This window comes from Pleurodeles waltl, chromosome 6, assembly GCF_031143425.1.
Source record: "Pleurodeles waltl isolate 20211129_DDA chromosome 6, aPleWal1.hap1.20221129, whole genome shotgun sequence".
NCBI classification, from domain to species: Eukaryota; Metazoa; Chordata; class Amphibia; order Caudata; family Salamandridae; genus Pleurodeles; species Pleurodeles waltl.
This window is the reverse complement of record NC_090445.1, coordinates 1,217,634,691-1,217,653,268: the sequence shown is the minus strand read 5'-3', so window position 1 is coordinate 1,217,653,268 and position 18,578 is coordinate 1,217,634,691. Positions and strand designations below refer to the sequence as shown.

The window sequence follows — 18,578 nt, the reverse complement described above, 5'->3', positions numbered from 1 at the left end:
TGCAATATTGGCACCAGAATGGGTTCAGAGATTCCAAAGGCAACATTATAAAACACAGACTTCTGTGGGGGAAAGTAGCAGATCTGAAAGAAACGCTACCAAATGTCCATACACTTGGACACCAGCGCGTTGGGATACACGTTGCTGGAAATACATTGCCTGATGAAGCCGCAAAGTCAGCAGTGGCTATGGCTGCTTTAACTGTGGTGACTCGCCTGAGTTCAAAACCGAACGCAGACATATGGGCTGCCATGACAGCTACAGCTGATGGTACGCCCTATCCTAAAGGATTTCCAGACAAATATTCTTACCAAATGGGAGGTATGCTGAACGCTGAGTTAAGATACCATGCGCAGGGGTACGACACATTCACAATAGATATATAAGATCACAATTTATTAAAGCAGCGCATGCGGGGGTGGCTTCTGCCAATGCTGGTGTGGTGGCTACAATTTCGATCTTGCAGGCCTGTTATTGGTGGCCAGGTTTCTATAAAGAGACCAAGCAGTATGTCCTTTGTTGTGACATCTGTCAACAAATTAAAGTTTCCACGGCCAAACGCCCGCCGCGGACACCCCTCTTGATTTCAAACAAACCATTACAATGTGTGAACTTGGATCATTGCGGTCGCCTAACACTGGATAGTGCATAAAAGTATATCTTAGCCGCTGTTGATTCATGCTCCAGATTTTTATGGGTGTGGCCACAACATTCGGCTGATGCTCGGACTGTTATTAAAGATTTGCGAGTCTTTATCGGTGCATATGCATTTGCAGCTTTCCATTCAGACGAGGGCCCTGCTTTCGCCTCAAGGGCAGTCAGGGACGCCATGGCTTCGTTGGGGGTCCAACTCCAGTACTCGTCTCCATTTCATCCTGAGGGAAATAGTGTTGTGGAGCAATTAAACTGTGATTTAAAGCAATCCTTAACAGCCAGAGTCTTAGGTACGGGTCATAGTTAGCTTAACCACCTATATGGAGTCCAGAGAGCACTTAATAATCTGCCTAGAAGGTCGCTGGGGGGTCGTACTTCATACGAGTGCCTGTTCGAAACTCGAATGTATGTTTCAGATCTTGATGGTCCTGGCGTGGAGGCAGCAGAAACACCTTTTGACATAAATGAACGTGTCACTGTCTTACAGGAACTGCAACAATTCAGTGACGATAATTCTTCTATCAGTGCTGCCTCCACAGGAATCAAGGATGTGCCTGTAACATCTACCGGCTGGATTCCCAGAGTTGGGGATCTCATACGTGAGAAAGTCGATGTAAAAAAGGAATTTGGCCCTTCTTACCGAGCACCAGTCCCAGTATTAGAGATACACGGTATCAGAACTGTAATTTTACCACTGTTGGCAGGTGCCAAAGAAAATCGTTTTGTCTCCATCAACACTGTCAAATTACACCATGTGGCCGATCCTGCACAACCGACCAAGAGGAACGTCCAGTGGTACCCGAATCCCTCTCACTACTGGTCAAGAAGTTCCTCTACAAGTTGTTTATACCAACACCGACATCTCTCCGAGCTTTGGGAGGGTGGAAGATGATCTTGCATTGGCTCCACTAACATCACACAATATAGAATCTGTTGACAGAGTTGACTCAACTCCAACACAGACGGATGGTACTATCTAAAGCGTCCCACCGTGGGAAACACCAACCCCTCCACTGACCATGGATCCACCATTTGCACAAACTGCTTCTGTATATTTTGCCAACTTCAATGATGACTTTTCAGACTCATTTGCCTCTTCGACAGCTGACTTGTCAAGAACAGCTAAAAAAGTGGCTTAAAGAAATATATTTTGTTTTTCCATGGAACTATCTATGGCTCTCTTTGACTGTCCTAGCTTTCCTACTTTGGATTGGTTTTGTTATTACCTTTTTCTTATTAATATATGGTCATTTTCTTCCTGAACAGTTGAATTGGTGGAGGAGGTCTTAAAACCAAATTTTTCATCACATAAGGTCCGAAGAGACTTATCATTTGTGAACATTTCCGCAGTACCAATTCCTGATGGGATTGTTTGGGACAAAGTAATATTTGATATATATGGTCCCACGGAAGTAATTCAAATTCCATATGTGTTCAAATTATCAATGAATAATATTGTAATACCAGGCATTGTTTCTGATGATTGGGTTGTGAAAACAGTTGATTCTATGATGACTGAATTGCAGTATTATACTGTCTTTGAAAACAAATATGTTTATCAATCTAAAGACAATTATGGTGATATATTTTGCTATAATTATTATGGGCACCATTTCATACATAGAGCGAGCAGCCCCAAAACTGTTTTTAATTATACACAATGGGTACATTGTCCGACTCCACCACAGTGGAATCCCAAAACATATTCTGAAAAGTTTACGTATTTTTCTGGGCACAATGTAAAAAATGCTGAGTCATATTATTTTAAGGTACCACCAACTAAGAATATACATATATTAATGATGAATACAAAATTTATATATTCAGAATCCTTTGTTTCCCGGTTGTCTATAGAAGGCTATGAATATTGGCTGAAGTCGATCGATCTGAAAAGTGTATTGGGAACACAAAATTGGCAAATTAGGGGATAGAAAGCTTTATTTAGAGCATGCCTCATTCCTGTACAAATAATATTTTTAAATAAAACAGTACAACAAACAAGTTGTTTAGGCTTAGCTAAAATTAAGGAATTAAACATGCCCAGTATATCTGCCCTCGCAAAGTTTTATAAGTGGCAAAAATATACAAATGCAACTGAAGATCAGCTCGACGAATGGGTCCAGAATGGTACATTTAATGTTTCACTGACATGTTCTGAAGGGGGGTTATTGTAGCCAATAGATACCAATGGGTGTTATGAACGTTTTATCAACTCCTCGGGGTTTTTTAGAACTAGTAGGCTGAACCCTCGCTCTATATCATCCGAATATGCAGGTATAGTTACGACATATAGTGTAAGAAAATTGTGCCAGCAATGGTTAAAATCATCCTCACTAGATGCGGTTAGAGAACAACTGTCTCCTGTCTAATAACACTGACTTACAGGACTTCCTGTTAGGCCCCAGAAAACACCGTAGGAAGCGTTTCTTATATGAAGTAGATAATGAAATTTGGAAGCTTTCTCAACAAGAAGCAGCTGCCCGGTTAAGGCAAATAGACCAGGAAAATCTGAAAAAAGCATTAGCTTTTGTGGATAAAGGGATTAATACGTTGTCCGACCGGATATATACTTTAAGTAATATTGTCTCTTCTGCTATATACATTATTATACAAACAGATATGTTTTCTTTACACTATGGACAGAGTCAACTAAGGTCTATTATGAAGTTGAGTTGGACACTTCAAACGTTGAAGGCGGGTCGCGTTCCCTGGCAGCATTATCAGTGAGAGGGAGATATTGTCTTCCTTTAATTTAACGCGACAACAACAACTGATGGCTAAGAAGGAAGCGACTTGTCATGCTTAACATCGAGAAATTAGAAACGTTGCCTTTTAATGTGGCTGAAATACCATCTGCTGAGTGGCTAATACATGGGGTCATTAATCTGCCTATTTCAACACTTCAATTCACCTACTATTTAAAACACATTCCGGTAGGCAGATATGAAAAGCTGGGAGATAGTTATATCCATGAGGTGTGGGAGCTTCCCTTCTTGTACAAATGCTTCAGTGGCATGAAAGAAGTCTTTCTTAGCGGTAGTTAATGCAAGACTTCAGTCAGCCATTCAATGGTTTGTAAACAGCTGTCCTTGCATGGGGCGTGCAACGTCTCTGCTGTGAACGTGGCTTGTTATCTGAAGGGAGTTCCAGTCCCTTTGATTAGACCCACGTTCCAGTTGCTTTCAAACGTCCTCCTCAATGGTGAAGACTGTTGTGGCATGCGTGCCGGAATAGTTTACGTTGTTTCGGTCTCTAAGGTCGTCACATGCTGCGGGAGTATACTCCCCCCCCCACTAAAATTAAAGAGGTAGCTGACATATGGCCTCACATTCCTACTTCAAACGTGAATTTTGACAAGTTGAACAGACTCAAGGCTTTACTGTTTCAAAAGCATGTGGCCCTCACATCTGCGCTCGAGACCTACGCACTTCAGGTAGCAAGGTCGTCGGCAGAGATACAGTCCCTATTAAATACAAACTTTCCAAGACACTTTGGTGAGCTCGTGGGACGAATATTTAATGCGTCCAGTACAACTGGCATCACACATTTTTTCAAAGCTGTTTGTTCTGGTTTCATTCACACCTTCTCCTCCGTATTCGGTTTGATACCATCAGCAATCCACTCAATTTTCTCTAGCATTTTCGGGGGATTTCCAATAACTTTGGCTTTATTAGCTGGCATCTTGCTGTTGATATTTTTTATGCACAATGGCTCTCCCGCTGCAACAAGAAGGAATGAAGGCGCTCCCATCAGCGCAGCTGTTCCGTGAACGCATAATGCAGTTTTTTTTAGCAACACTTCTTGAGCAATTGGAATGTGGCTGGTCTTTAGACCGGTCTTGTACTGTGTGCAGCCCGTGTTTCGGTGCCTCTGGTGCTCTTTCGAACATGCACTGGAAGTCTGTCTTTCAAAGCAGCGCTTGCCTACATTGGACGCTGATCTGTTGATGTTCTCGCTAAGGGTTCATTACCGGACATGCACATTGAGGTTGCGTCTGCAACGAGAAGCTACTTATGAGATACCCTTCTTGGAGAATGTAGCTCACGGCTCAACTCTGGGCACACCACGGAATGCTGCCTTGGCTGAGGCTGAGGCTACGGAACACAACTGCTCCTTGATCCTTCTTGGCGATGACTAACATCGGCCGAAGTGGAAGATCTCCTAATTTCCCTGACTCAGGAATAAATTGGAACTTTTCAAAATTGACTTGCCCTTTGAATTAGGTCTTATGCCACATGCTCATGTTTTAAATTGTTACGTTGGATGCTCATGTGTCCCTTCGACTTGTCATCATTTACATTGCTTTTATATATATATCTTAGGTTGAGCTTTTTAGCAATAAATGTATATATCTTTGGCTTTGAACCACTTTCAACCGACAAGGGGAGGGTGTTGTGTAGCCATTTTAGTTATAGCTCCATGCACGTTATTTTAACACACTAGGCCGCTGTGCACTTTAACCTAGATATATTTTATTCAGCTTTGTCTTATTATTGTTACAATAACCATTTTTATGGTCTTGTTTTATTTCTGTCTATCTAACTGTTTTTGCCTAGGTCAGCACTCTGTTCTCAAACAAGACATTCTTGATCACTCTGTGCTTCTTCCAAGGCTACAGCACGGTACACGTTAGAGGGAGATTCCAGCCAGAGAACCACAAATGTATGCTGATTGCCAAATGCTTCGCTACAGATGCTAACACAGACCGTAGGCCTTTGCTCAGGTATAGGGGTTGATGTCTTCCCAGGGGAACCTGAAGGGCAGACTTAGAGCTTAACATGCTGTGCTCTATCCTAGCCTAGGTAGGGATTAGTCTATTGAAAACAGTGACAATATGTTAGGGTTGTTCTTATGTTTCACTCTTCTCATCACAATTTTAATACTGTCATGTTGTGTCGTTCTGGTTATTGCAGCTCACGCTTTGCTATCTAAGATGCAGTTGTTTTATTAAACTCATTATTGAAACATATACTGCTTCTGTTTGTCATTTATATATGAGACTGAATTGTAAGTGAGAGAACCGGATGAGGCTTGAGTGACCAGGATTTCCCTGAGAAGCCAAGTATGTCATGCGCTCAGCTGCCCAATCATCAACATCCTTTGAACTGCTAGTTAGCCGGAGCAAAACCCAGATTGGAGGGACAGGTGTCACCCGCAGTGGGTTAGACTTAGTCTCCCACACCGCAGGCGATTCTGCCGCTCAAAATCCAGTAGTCTCATTAGACTAATGAGAGCCTACGTGACAGTCCTTCTGCAGATGTGTCCTGTCACTATCGCTAGGCATTCTCTAAATACCCTTGGGGATACAGTGACTCTGACGGGTAACATCTATCTAAATCTGGTAGCGTCATCCACTCACCACGAATCAAAGGTACTGATGATGTGCTGGGTGGATCGCGATGGAACGTATGTGTCTATCAGATCCAGCACTGACAGTGAGTTGCCTTGGCAGAACAGCAGGATATTGTCCTGCAGGGTAGCCATGTGAAAGTGCTTAGAGAGAATGAGCTCGCTCAATTGCCAGAGGTCTAGGATCAGCCAGAGGGATCTGTCTATTTTGTGGATGCGAATGCAGAGGGAGTACACTGCTCTCCTGAATCGTTGAGCAGGCACTGGTTTAACTGCGCCCTTTACAAGCAGCCACTGAACCTCTTCCTCTAGAAAATGGATCTGGTCTGAGCTGAGGATCTGGAGGCGGAGGGATGTTGGCAGGGATAGTGTGGAATTCTTGAGTTCCACTTCTGGCACAATGGAGAGGACCCGCTGATCTGAAGTGATGTCCTTCCACTGAGCGAATAAGTGGTTCAGTTTTCCCCAACAGATGAACGCAGGAAGGGATGGGGAGTCACTGTTGCTAGCAGAGATTCACCTAGCCAAGCCACTTCTGCCTCTACCATGGTCGTTTCCCGTATGGACCCTGCTGAAACATCTTCATTTGCTAGAAGTACTGAAAGTCTGTTCATACAATTGATATAGTAGTATCTGGCCTGAGCCCACCATTTTAATACCACCCTTGGTTTGCTGGCTATTTAAGGCAGATCTAGAACTTGGGGATTGCAGGGCACCATTGAACTTTGCAATTTCAGTGTCCTTCTTGATGTTTTCAAGCATTTGGTCCACTTGGGGGCCAAACAGATGATCATCATCAAACAGGATTGCCAAGAAGTGTTGTTGCAGCTCAGGTCTAAACCCTGATACCCTAAAGCCGGTGTGCCAGGGGAAAAGGATGCTGGTTTTAATACCTCAAGTGGCAGTATCTGCTATGCTGAGGCGCATCTGATATTAGCTTAGTTGATGGTATTACCGGAGCAACTATGCTGCTGTGCTCGTTTTTGGAGGGTCTCCACAAGGAGCTTCACAGCACCTCCATTTCCCCCCAGGTGTATTGGTTTTACCTAATGAGGAGACTCCCAGAATTGGATATGCAACAATGGGCAGATGTCAGCCACCGTTTCTTTGATCCGGAAGATGCGCCCAGTGTTGCCAGTCCTCATTGAAAGCTTGTAGCTGCCAGAGATGGCTCCTCCATAAGGGCGGAGGAGCGTTGTGCCCCCCCCGCCAGCAGCGGCAGCTGCACACCTTTTCCCCAAAAATTATAATAAACTGTGCTTACCTTTTTTGGGGTAAAGGGGCGGTCCATGGGGGTGACAAGCACTGAGGGGAGAGTGCTCAGCACTCCTCCTCAGAGCGCATGTGTGTTTGGCCGGCCGTCTCAGGCTGGCCAAACACACATGCGCAGTGGGATCGCTCCAGCCCAGCAACACAGTTGCTGGGCAGGAGAGAGTCTGCACCGGTTCCCGGTCTGCCTGGGAAAGACCTGACTGGGCACTCAAAGCCAATCCTGACGCTGCTCTGAGCAGCGTCAGGATTGGCACACGGCAGGCTGAGAGCCTGTGCCTACAGAGGAGTGGGAGGAGCAGATGGAGCAGCGGGGAGGTAAGTCTTTTTTTAAATTATTTTATTATTTTTAATATAATCTCCCCCCTCCCTCCCACGTTAATTCCCCCCTCCGCCTGTGCGCCTCCCTGATGCTTCTATGTTGGGCTATCCGTGACTGATGCTATATATTGGCGCCTGATGTAAAAACTACCGATGTAACAGCTGAAATTCTAGTATGGTTTTTGAGGGACCTCTGAGTGAAGAGGGTAGAAACAAAGTTTAATAGAACATGAGTTAGCCAAGTCTGTCAGGGAAGAGTGGCCACATACGTTACCTATCATAGGGATATACCTTAAGTCTACGAGTCTAGACCCCTTATGCCAATAACACAAGGACTGAGTTCAACGCACTACGTATATGAAAGACGTGTCTCCTGCACACCTGCACCCTGCCCTTTTTACAGGATCAGATGTGCACTATGGCAAACAAAACAGTACCTCTCCAGGGACATAGTGGTGTCGAGGACGCAACCCTGTCACACTCAAGTATCTGAAATCTGTAATTATGACACAATGTATGTTTAAAACATGTATTGTAGAATTATATGAATTAGTACATGTGCCATGACCACATATCTTATGAAACAGATTTCCATGATAAGGGTTATTATGTGAGTTAACACAATGAATGTCTCCATCATGGTTTACAGCACCAGATTCTCTACTTCATACACCCACTCTTACCACTCTCTATACAGTACTCTCTGAGAATGAGAATACCCTAACATTGCCTACAGGCGAAGTGTTACAGTTGTCGCTCTGCATACCTGTCACACAGAGGACTTCTGTGTTGTCAGACCTTCGGCCAGCATAACAAAGCAAGGGGGAATAAGCACTTGGTGGTCAGAGTTCAGCTTGAACTCAATGCTAGCTCTACAGGTCCATCCTAGGTCCAAAGAGGCCAAAAGGCGGGGATCTTGAGTCTTATATCTATCACAACAGCTTGGGGCAAACTCCTCCCTATCTCAGTGGTCCAATTTCAGTTTTTCTGTTTAAAATGACCACCACCTAATCTACCTGATGGTGGGTTACAAATATGATACTAATGAGATGGAAAATTCTAGCCAGAACCTGTATTCTCTGGAGGTGTCACCTCCTTGCAGATCACTGCTATAGCTAGCATATGTACCAGCCACCTCTGTAATCTAGATATGACATCTTGGTCAGACTCATATCTCGTATGCTACTGATAAACTAACAAGAAACCTTTCTTGTTCGATCAGAATTTGCTGTTGTGTCACAAAAACGTGGAAAATAATTAATTTAAATCCAGCTACTGGAAATAACTAAAATCAGGCTAATGCTAAGTACTCTTAAAGATGGAATCTGGTGCAGGAATCTTTATCACAGGAAACCATGTATGGGATGTGTAGGAGGCTGGCCTGGTTTGTAGTGGGTACTTTGGGTACTTGCACCTTACACCAGGTGCAGTTATCCCTTATTAGTAAAATGTAGTAGTGTTCTAGCAGCTTAGGCTGATAGAGTTAGCTATAGCAGAGCAGCTTAGGCTGAACTAGGAGACATGCAAAGCTCCTGCAATACCACTTATAGTTACACAATACTTATACACAAGTAAAGACAATATTCAGTGTTACCAAAAATAAAGGTAGTTGACTTGGGTGACACAAGGGCAAAAATATCTTAGAGGCAATAGTCTTTCTGGAGGTAAGTATTATACACAATATATACACTAGACACCAAAATAAGGTAAGTAATTAGACATAGGATAGTGCAAACAATAGGAAATGCTATAGAATGCAATGGGAGAAAATAGGTCTAGGGGCAACACAAACCATATACTAAGAAAGTGGAATGCTAATCACAAATTCCCCCCTAGACACGTGTAGTGTGCAGAGAATTGCGGGGAGAGTAAGGATACAGCAAAGGTAAGTAAAATACCACACCCCAGAGAACAGGAAAGTAGGAGTAAAGTACTGCAAGTTTCCTTAGGACACATTACAAGTCGTGATTAGAGTTATTGCAAGAACCAAGCAAGACTGCAAACAACAAATGGTGGATTCCTGGATCTGAAGACCTGCAAAGGAAGGAGACCAAGTCCAGAAGTCGAAAGAAGTTCCAGAAAGGACAGGAGCCCCTGCCAACCCATGAGAAGGTGCAAAAGATGAGTCCCTGGTTGGACAGAGACTGCAGAAATGCACCAAGGAAGATGTCAGCGGGTTTCTGTGGGATACACTGGATGTCCCACGAAGAGAAGTTGGATGCAGGCGAGTTTTGGTGCTGGATTCCTCCAACAAGCCTTGGTTCCGGCAAAGTCGCATTTTGCGTCAAAGTGACGCTGTCTGGACCCTGGAGGGACCTGGGGGCCTCAACTCTATGTGAGGAGGAAGAGGGGGCTCTCAGCACTTCACAGAGCCCTCAGAAGATCAGACAGCACCCACGGGAGTCCCAGGACACGGGGACAAAAGAGGTGCAAAATGCAGTTGGTGCAGCAGTACAAAGGAGGGTCCCGCGCCGCTGGAGGTCAACTCAGCGAGTTGAGCGTCGCAGGATAGAGTATTGGGAACCTGGGCCAGGCTGTGCACAAAGGAATTTTGCAAATAGTGCACAGAGGCCTCAGGGGGTGAAGAAGACGTGGTGCACAGGGGTACTGTCCTTCTCGGGGAAGGCAAGGTCTTGCCTCCTCCAAATTGGGACAGCAGGACCACAGGATAGTCTGTGTCGAAAGGGTCCACCCCCGTGTTCCAAGGAACACGATCGTCACCAGAAGAGGAGTCCAAGAGAACCTGTCATTAACTTAGAAGGTGCATGCTTGAGAAGGGAAGTGACTCTGCCACACCATGGGAGATTTCTTCGGTCCTTCTGGTGCAGGGTGGAGACAGGGAGTCCCCAGAGCGTGCACACCATGGAAACTGTTGCAGTTACTGGCTGGAGCTGAAGTTGCAGAGGGAAAGTAGCCCTTCTGGATACTTTGTTGCTGTTACAGTGGTTCCTAAAGCAGTCTGCGGTCGATCCGAGGTCCGAGGATGAAGTAGTAGTTGCAGAGGATTCCTGTTGGAAACTTGCAAGTAGAATCTGAAGAGAAACCTACAGGAGAGACCCTAAATAGCCCTGAGAGGGGGATTTGCTACCATATCAGGTATGGACCTATCAGGATGGGTCTCTGATGTCACCTCTGGCACTGGCCACTCAGAGCCTCCAGAGTGTCCCCACACCGTGGAAAACAAGATGGCTGAGGTCTGGGACACACTGGAGGAGCTCTGGGCACCACCCCTGGGGTGGTGATGGACAGGGGAGTGGTCACTCTCCTTTCCTCTGTCCAGTTTCGCCCCAGAGCAGGGACTGGGGGTCCCTGAACCGGTGTAGACTGGCTTATGCAAGGAAGGCACCATCTGTGCCCTTCAAAGCATTTCCAGAGGCTGGGGGAGGCTACCCCTCCCCAGCCTGTTACACCTATTTCCAAAGGGAGAGGGTTTAACACCCTCCTCCCAAAGAAAATGCTTTGTTTTGCCTGCCTGGGACTGAGCTGCTCAGACCCCAGGAGGGCAGAACCCTGTCTGTGAGGTGGCAACAGCTGTAGCTGTATTGCAAGCCTCAGAGAGCTAGTTTGGCAGTACTGGGGGTCCATGGTGGAGCCCCCAGGATGCATGCAATTGGCTCCCCAATACCAGATTTGGAATGGGGGACAATTCCATGATCTTAGACACTTTACATGGCCATATTCGGAGTTACCATTGTGAAGCTACATATAGGTATTGACCTACATGTAGTGCACACGTGTAATGGCGTCCCTGCACTCACAAAGTCCCGGGAATGGGCCCTGAACTATGTGGGGGCACCTTTGCTAGTGCAAGGGTGCCCTCACACTTAGTAACTTTGCACCTAACCTTCAGTAAATGAAGGTTTGACATATAGGTGACTTATAAGTTACTTAAGTGCAGTGAAAATCGCTGTGAAAGAGTTTGTGCACTATTTCACGCAGGCTGCAATGGCAGGCCTGTGGAAGGGTTTGTCTGGGCTCCTTATGGGTGTCAAAAGAAATGCTGCAGCCCATAAGGATCTCCTGGAACCCCAATGCCCTGGGTACCTAGGTACCATATACTAGAGACTTATAAGGGGGGTCCAGTGTGCCAATTGAAATTGGTAAATGAAGTCACTAGCCTATAGTGACAAATGTAAAAGCGGACAGAGCATAACCACTGAGGTTCTGGTTAGCAGAGCCTCAGTGACACAGTCAAGCACTACTGACAACACACACATTAGGCCACAAACTATGAGCACTGGGGTCCTGGCTAGCAGGATCCCAGTGAGACAGGCAAAACACACTGACACACACTGACTAACAGGCCAAAAGTGGGGGTAACCATGCTAGAAAGAGGCTACTTTCTCACAGGACGTACCCTCACATTGCTGATGAACTGACACTTGACCATGTAGTGGTCAAACATTCGGTGTTATTTATGGTACCAGTAGGGTGGAAATAAAGAGTGTTGGAAATAGTGCATGAACCTCACATTAGCATGAGCACTATTAAGCACAGGATTAGGATAGTTCTACAAAGGACATATGAGTATTTTACAAGAAGGGCAAAATGGCTGTAGATAGACCATACCCCTTTGCTATTTCAGGTGAAACATTTATTTATTTATTTTATTCCAAAAAGTTGTATTATTTATGTACAAAAAAAAGTCCCAATGATACAGCACAAAAATAAAAACGAAACTCAAGACAAATATCCATTTTTACGCATTTATTCGGTTATCTAAAACATCACTCCCGAGACATAACAGCCCTTCTAAAATGGACCAAGCCATGGTCCCACTGGCCAGCTTACACTACACATGGTCTACAGTGAACAGGAATGATGTTGCTATCAAGTCACAATGCAATGTTTACAGAAGGGCACCACCAGCTAGTTTTACAAGAAGGGCAACATGGCTGTAGATAGACTATACCCCTTTGCTTTTTCAGGTGGAACATTTATTTATTTATTTTATTCCAAAAAGTTTTATTATTTATGTACAAAAATGTGAAGCAAAAGTCCCAATGATACAGCACAAAAAGAAAAAATAAACTCAAGACAAATATCAATTTTTACACATTTATTCGATTATCTAAAACATCACTCCCGAGACATAACAGCCCTTCTAAAATGGACCAAGCCATGCTCCCACTGGCCAGCTTACACTACACATGGTCTACAGTGAACAGGAATTGCTATCAAGTCACAATGCAATGTCTACAGAAGGGCACCACCAGCTAAATTAACACGTTAACAGAAGTCTACCATATCTTAACTGCATGGGTACGTGGAAGGTGGCTATCAGCTCAGGGACTTTTGATTCACATTGATCAGGACACCGTGGCATCCCTGGTGTCACCCTGGGTATCTATTGCTCCTCCTACCTCATCAAGGACACCGTGTTAATTCAAGCATAGCAACACCACACAGGTGTCATAAAGTACTCCCAAATTGTGGTTTAAAAACCCTCCCAGCCCATACCAGCTTTAATAAAATCAGCTTTCAAAGAACCCTAGAGTCTGCATGTGTGATTTCACACCTCCCCCACCCTACCCTAATTAGTGACAAAGGTGTGCAACTGGGACATAAGCCAGTGTTCTTTCCCTAAACTGGACCTGCTTCTGCATTCCTGCACAGTAGAAAGGAGTAGAAGGCCTGGGGCGCTCTTTGCTTACGTGTGACTCAAGTGCTTGAAGGACTGTAGACCATTTTAAAAAATGAGGACAGGGTTAATGAGCACTAAAGAAAGGGGCACCCAGGAACTAAGGCACTTTGGGAAGTCTAGGCGATTGATTGTGTGCCACAGGAGACTGGCACCCCATAAACAGTTTACATTGAATGACTGCCTGCCGCGTACAAAGACGACTTAATTCAGTTTGTGCCAACTGATCACTTCTGCAGAGTTCAAGAAGAGATGGCATTTTTGTCACTGGTAGTGTCTGAAGATTGTTGCCGGACATGTCTTATACGTACTCCGTGCCGCCAGCACTGGAGGCGGCCTTCGATTTGGGGTACTTGCGACCCTTGCACCCAGACATCCTTGGGCAAGAGCAAGCGAGTAGAGCACCGACGAGGACCACCAGCAACGACCCTGCCCAGCCAATGAAGTTTGCAGATCCAAACTCCTACTTTGCGTTGACTGGTGTAAGCCCCGCACAATCTTGTTGCTGTACCATGAACACGAAACCAGAGCAGCCAGACCTCCCAGCAGGAAGACTATGCCACCAGTCATGGCACTGCACGCCTTCTTCACCTTGTCGTCCCCGCCACACTTTGTGCATTTCATGCCAATGGTGGAGATGGCAATGCCCAAAGCGGCCACCATAATGGAAACCACCATCAGCGCCAGGGTGGCCTGTAGAGAAGCAGGCAGTGCGAGGATGTTGTCGTACACCTTGCACTGCATCTGCCCCGTGCTCTGGATGACACAGCTCATCCACAGCCCCTGATACATGGCTATGGCCGTGATGATGCTATCGCCGGCGTAGCTGCTCATTTGCAGCTGGGACAGGGTGGTGGCCATGATCAGCCCGATCCAGTCCAGCAGGGCCAGCACGAAGCCCAGCATCTGCAGCCCCAAGTTCACCAAGGTTCGTCCTCCCCCGGGCCTCCGGTGCCCTCCTCTCCCGCTCCGGCCTCTCTTCCCCCACCCAGATCCGCCGCCCTCCTCCGCTTCAATTGAAACATTTCAATATGTACTACTGATGATCGATTATCACAATGACCTGTATTATTTATAAGTTCAAAAGTTGTAAATTTAATTTTTAAGGGCTATATTTAATCAGGAAGGTTTACTTGATGATTTGCTTACAGACTATGGGACCAAATTTGTGTCCGGTGAGAAGGAAGGAAGGAAGTATGACTGGTATGCTTATTAGAACTACATCACTATACCACAGTGGGAGCAATCGGTTAGTTGAACCCTTTAATAGATTATGAAAGATAATTTACAACTGTTCTTGCTCAATGGTTTCAGTTGGCAAGAGACTGGGGAATCTGTTGTAGGCAGTGTGCATTACCTTTCATGCTAAGACTGGAGTTGCGAAATGTGTTCCACGTAGAAGAAGAGTATCTGGTACCAAAACAAATAGAGTGAATTACTCAGGGACAGCTTCGGAAATTGAAGGGGAGTGCTGTGAATTCCAATAAGCTCAAGGAACATAATAAATATAGAGCTATGTGCGCTAAATTGGCATAAACCGATGCTAGAGATATGACTACAGTGAGGAGGAATGAGCTGCTTCAAAAATGTGAGACACCTTTTTTAAAATCAAGATGAATAGAGGTGTTAAAAGTGCAGTTATAGTGCTCGAGAATAGAAAATTAAGCAGTTAAGGAATATTGGGTGTGAAAGGTTGTATAGTACCAAGGATGAGAGTGGAGGGGAGATCCAGGAGACTAGAGAAGCATATAGGTGCACAAACAAGAATACACTTAGGACTATATATTTGAAAGATTCTGACATTTGTGTTTATTTTGTGGGATGGATAGCTGGATTATATTTTGGGTATTATTTGCAGCTTTGGGGGTGGTAGGTCGAAGTTCTAGGATTGAACCATGTAGTAGGAATTCCATAGGAGTGTTATGAGGAGTGGCTTTCTATGGTTGCCAGATGCAGTCTGCTTAGGAAAACATGTGATGTTACTTCCTATGATATAAACAATTGAAATTTTGGACAGTATCCTGTTTTCACAGAAACATTATGGCATTAGCCTGAGTTTTTGCTCACAAAAATTGTGCTAAAACGTCTGTTGCTTTTTAAAATGTGGATACTTGTCTCTTGATTTTGGGGTGAGATCACTGTAGTTCTATTCCATATATGGTTGGTCACTGGATATGCTTTTTTTTTCTTTTTTACAAAACCTGAAATTGGAATTAAGGTTTTATGTTTTCCAACTTTCTATGAAACTGAATGTGTCATAAATACAATAAATACCTAAGGAATGTCCTCTTAAGAACTATAAATATATCATATTTGCTTGAGCTTTTTACGTCTTCGGAAAAAGACAAAAAGAAAAACTTACTGTGGGTGAAGTTTATACAATGTTCCATCAACTCCTACTGTGATGTCTAGGTGTTCCAATCCTCGATTCTCACGGATCTTATCAACAACAGCAGCCATTCCAGCTCCACACACCTGAGCTGCTCTCCTCGAAACCACACCGCAGACCTCCTTTACAATGATACTGTCATCACAGGTACTGTCCAAACCCAACTGTTGGAGGATTGCGCGCACTTGAAGCAAGGCTAATCGGTCACTGCAAAGAAAATTATTCATCGCAATTTATTTCTCAAAGTCTTATATTTAAATACAATTAGGTAATATCTGATCACTTGACTTGAGTTTTTATAAATAAACTGTATCATTATCTGACAATATAAAACTACAAACTCAGAAAATGCCAGCACATTTGTAATCCTACAAGATCATCGTGAGCAAAAATTGCTTCTGGCCCATAAATACAAACATCATAGCAGTCATTTCAGCTTCACACACCTGAGCTGCTCTCCTCGAAACCACACCGCAGATCTCCTTCACAATAATACTGTCATCACAAGTACTGTCCAAACCCAACTGTTTGAAGATTGCACGCACTTGAAGCAAGGCTAATCGGTCACTGTAAGAAAGTTATTCACTGCAATTTATTTCTTAAAGTCTTATATTTTAAGACCATTGGGTATTGTCAGATCACTTGACTTGACGTTTTATAAATAAACTGTACCATTATCTGACAATATAAAATACACACTCACATATGCCAACACTTGTAATCATACAAGATCATAGTGACCATAACTTGCTTTTGGCCCATAAATACAAACATTATTTAAAGTGATATAATGAGTGCTGAGCCACTCATTTCATTACGTATCTCTAACTTCAATCATGACACAAAGCATAATTCATGCCAGTAAATAGTGCTCATTATCCTGTGGAAGGAAGGAGGTGGGAAGGGCCATAGGTGATGCCAAGAAAGAGGGGGCTATAGCAGGAGGGTGGAAGCTACAGAGGTCACCAGCAAACTCCAGGCACTGAGACTAGAAGAAACAGTCTACCTCTGCAGGTGCCATGAGCCAAGGAACGGACTGATTACAATTGCAGCCTGCTAGTGTCAGAAATGAGTTAGGGTGGGTACAAGACTACAGTCTCACCAGTGTTCCAATATGTGCATTAACTGATTGCACTGGTCAATGGCCCACATCATTCTAATTAATGGTACAACGAGCACCATGTTTTCTCTTTCATTACAAATATTCGGCCAGAGATTGTCTAGACTGGATTTAAGGACTCACCACCAGGCACCCCTAATAATCCAAATAATGTTTGAATTCTAATTAGTATGACTTCCTCAGAATGTTGATGTAGAATTTCAACGACACTGCTTTAATAATATCTGTAAGCAAGAAGTCAGAATGTTGATGTAGAATTTCAATGAAACTGCGTTAATATCTGTCAGCAAGAAGTCCGAAAATCACTCTTTCCATAATCAAACGACATCTTGTTTCGAATATATTTGAAAATAGTTCGTGTATCTGTTTACCTTTCAATCTGTGAAAGAAATTTAGTTTCAAAAATGCTCCTTGTTTTCAGCGCTTCCGAGATTTGACCTCTGAAAAGAAACCCTCTTTTCGTGAAGTCAATTAAAATGTTACGGACAATTTCTCCCAAGTACATTCCACTGATCATTTTCTCGTACCTGAAATCAGAAATGCAGAAATAGTTAACTACCAGTAACCCAAATTTCAGCTACATGATTTTTTAACAGCACTGAACATTATCACACTGTGCAACAGTGGCAGCCGGCAATTTTAGGAAGGAGGGGTGCGGGCGGGAAGCACACTCACATTCATTCACACATGCACGCATATTCGTTTACAACACTCATCAACATTCAAACATACACGCACGCACCATTCATTAAAAAAAATCACACACACACACACACTTACCTTCAGCTCGGAGGTCCCAGGAGGGTTGGGATTGCTGCCTTTCCTCGCTGGCTGACCTTAGGTCAGCCAAAGAGGGAAGGCAGCACTCCCAACTTCGTCACAGAGTGGGATGGGGTCAGTGAGAGTGCTGACCCCACCCCACTCTGTGACGAGGTGTCACTGATTGACACTCGCCCTGGGCGCTTCAGGGCTTGAACCTGAAGCGTCCAGGTCCGAGTCAATGGGTGACGCTTCCCCTCGTCACCAAGGGGAAGGGCCTCGAGGCACCTTTGCTGAGGTGCTGTGACCTCTTCAGCCCAGCAAAGTTCAGCTCAGGCAGCCAGGAGTCTGTGCAAATCGTGCATGTCTCGCTCCTGGCTGCCTGAGCAGAACATGAAGAGTGTCTGTCAGGCTGACCTTTGTTCAGCCTGGCGGCCACTCTTCATGAGGGGGCAAAAGGTGGGGGGGGGTTGACCAGGCTGGAGTCTCGCCGTCGGCTCAACGTCCTCAGATTCTGGGCAAATCACTTAATCTCTCCATATCTACCAAAAACGAATACGTCCCTGTGTGACATAACTGGTACTGATGTAAAGCACTCCAATCGGGTCGAGCTCGCACTATCTAAAACCTCAAAAAATCAAAGCAACAGTACAGCCGAAGAAGCACAGCGAAGCTGAAATCAGTCTGTGGTTGCTTTTGTGGTCAGAAGGGCCATGGCCTAGCAATTCAGGCTGGACTGTATGCACTTACTGAAAACAGTGCAAGACTTGTTTGCATGTAGTTGCTCCCCATATGGAGTGGCACACTGGGCAAAAAATAATAGAATGAGGCCGGAGCGATGGCCACTAGTGTGGACTATTGCAAGCAATCCACCCATCACCTTTTGTTGTTTAATTTCATATTGTTAGTTACTGTTTTCAGCATCTTACTATGAACATCTTTAAAGGACGATAGCTATTGCAACTAACATATTTCGAAAGCTTCTGCATCATGCAGCACAAATCTAAATAGAATACGAATAAGCATAGGCCGTGGTTGAGGGTGAGCAAACTGACGTGATGTTCTGCATTTTATTT

At 44.5% G+C, this 18,578-nt stretch overlaps 1 protein-coding gene and 1 pseudogene across 1 annotated transcript in view; both read right to left on the bottom strand.

Annotated features, from left to right (window-relative positions):
* HK1 (hexokinase 1) overlaps window positions 1-18,578 on the bottom strand; it is a 1,372,133-nt gene that overhangs the window by 34,216 nt on the left and 1,319,339 nt on the right. Inside the window, exons 16-17 of the mRNA XM_069240524.1 lie at window positions 17,115-17,270; window positions 15,597-15,830 (exon numbers count right to left, since the gene is read on the bottom strand). Of these exons, the coding sequence (XP_069096625.1) occupies window positions 15,597-15,830; window positions 17,115-17,270 (390 nt within the window). The remainder of the gene's footprint in view (window positions 1-15,596; window positions 15,831-17,114; window positions 17,271-18,578) is intronic.
* LOC138302230 (claudin-7 pseudogene) lies at window positions 13,536-14,598 on the bottom strand (annotated as a pseudogene).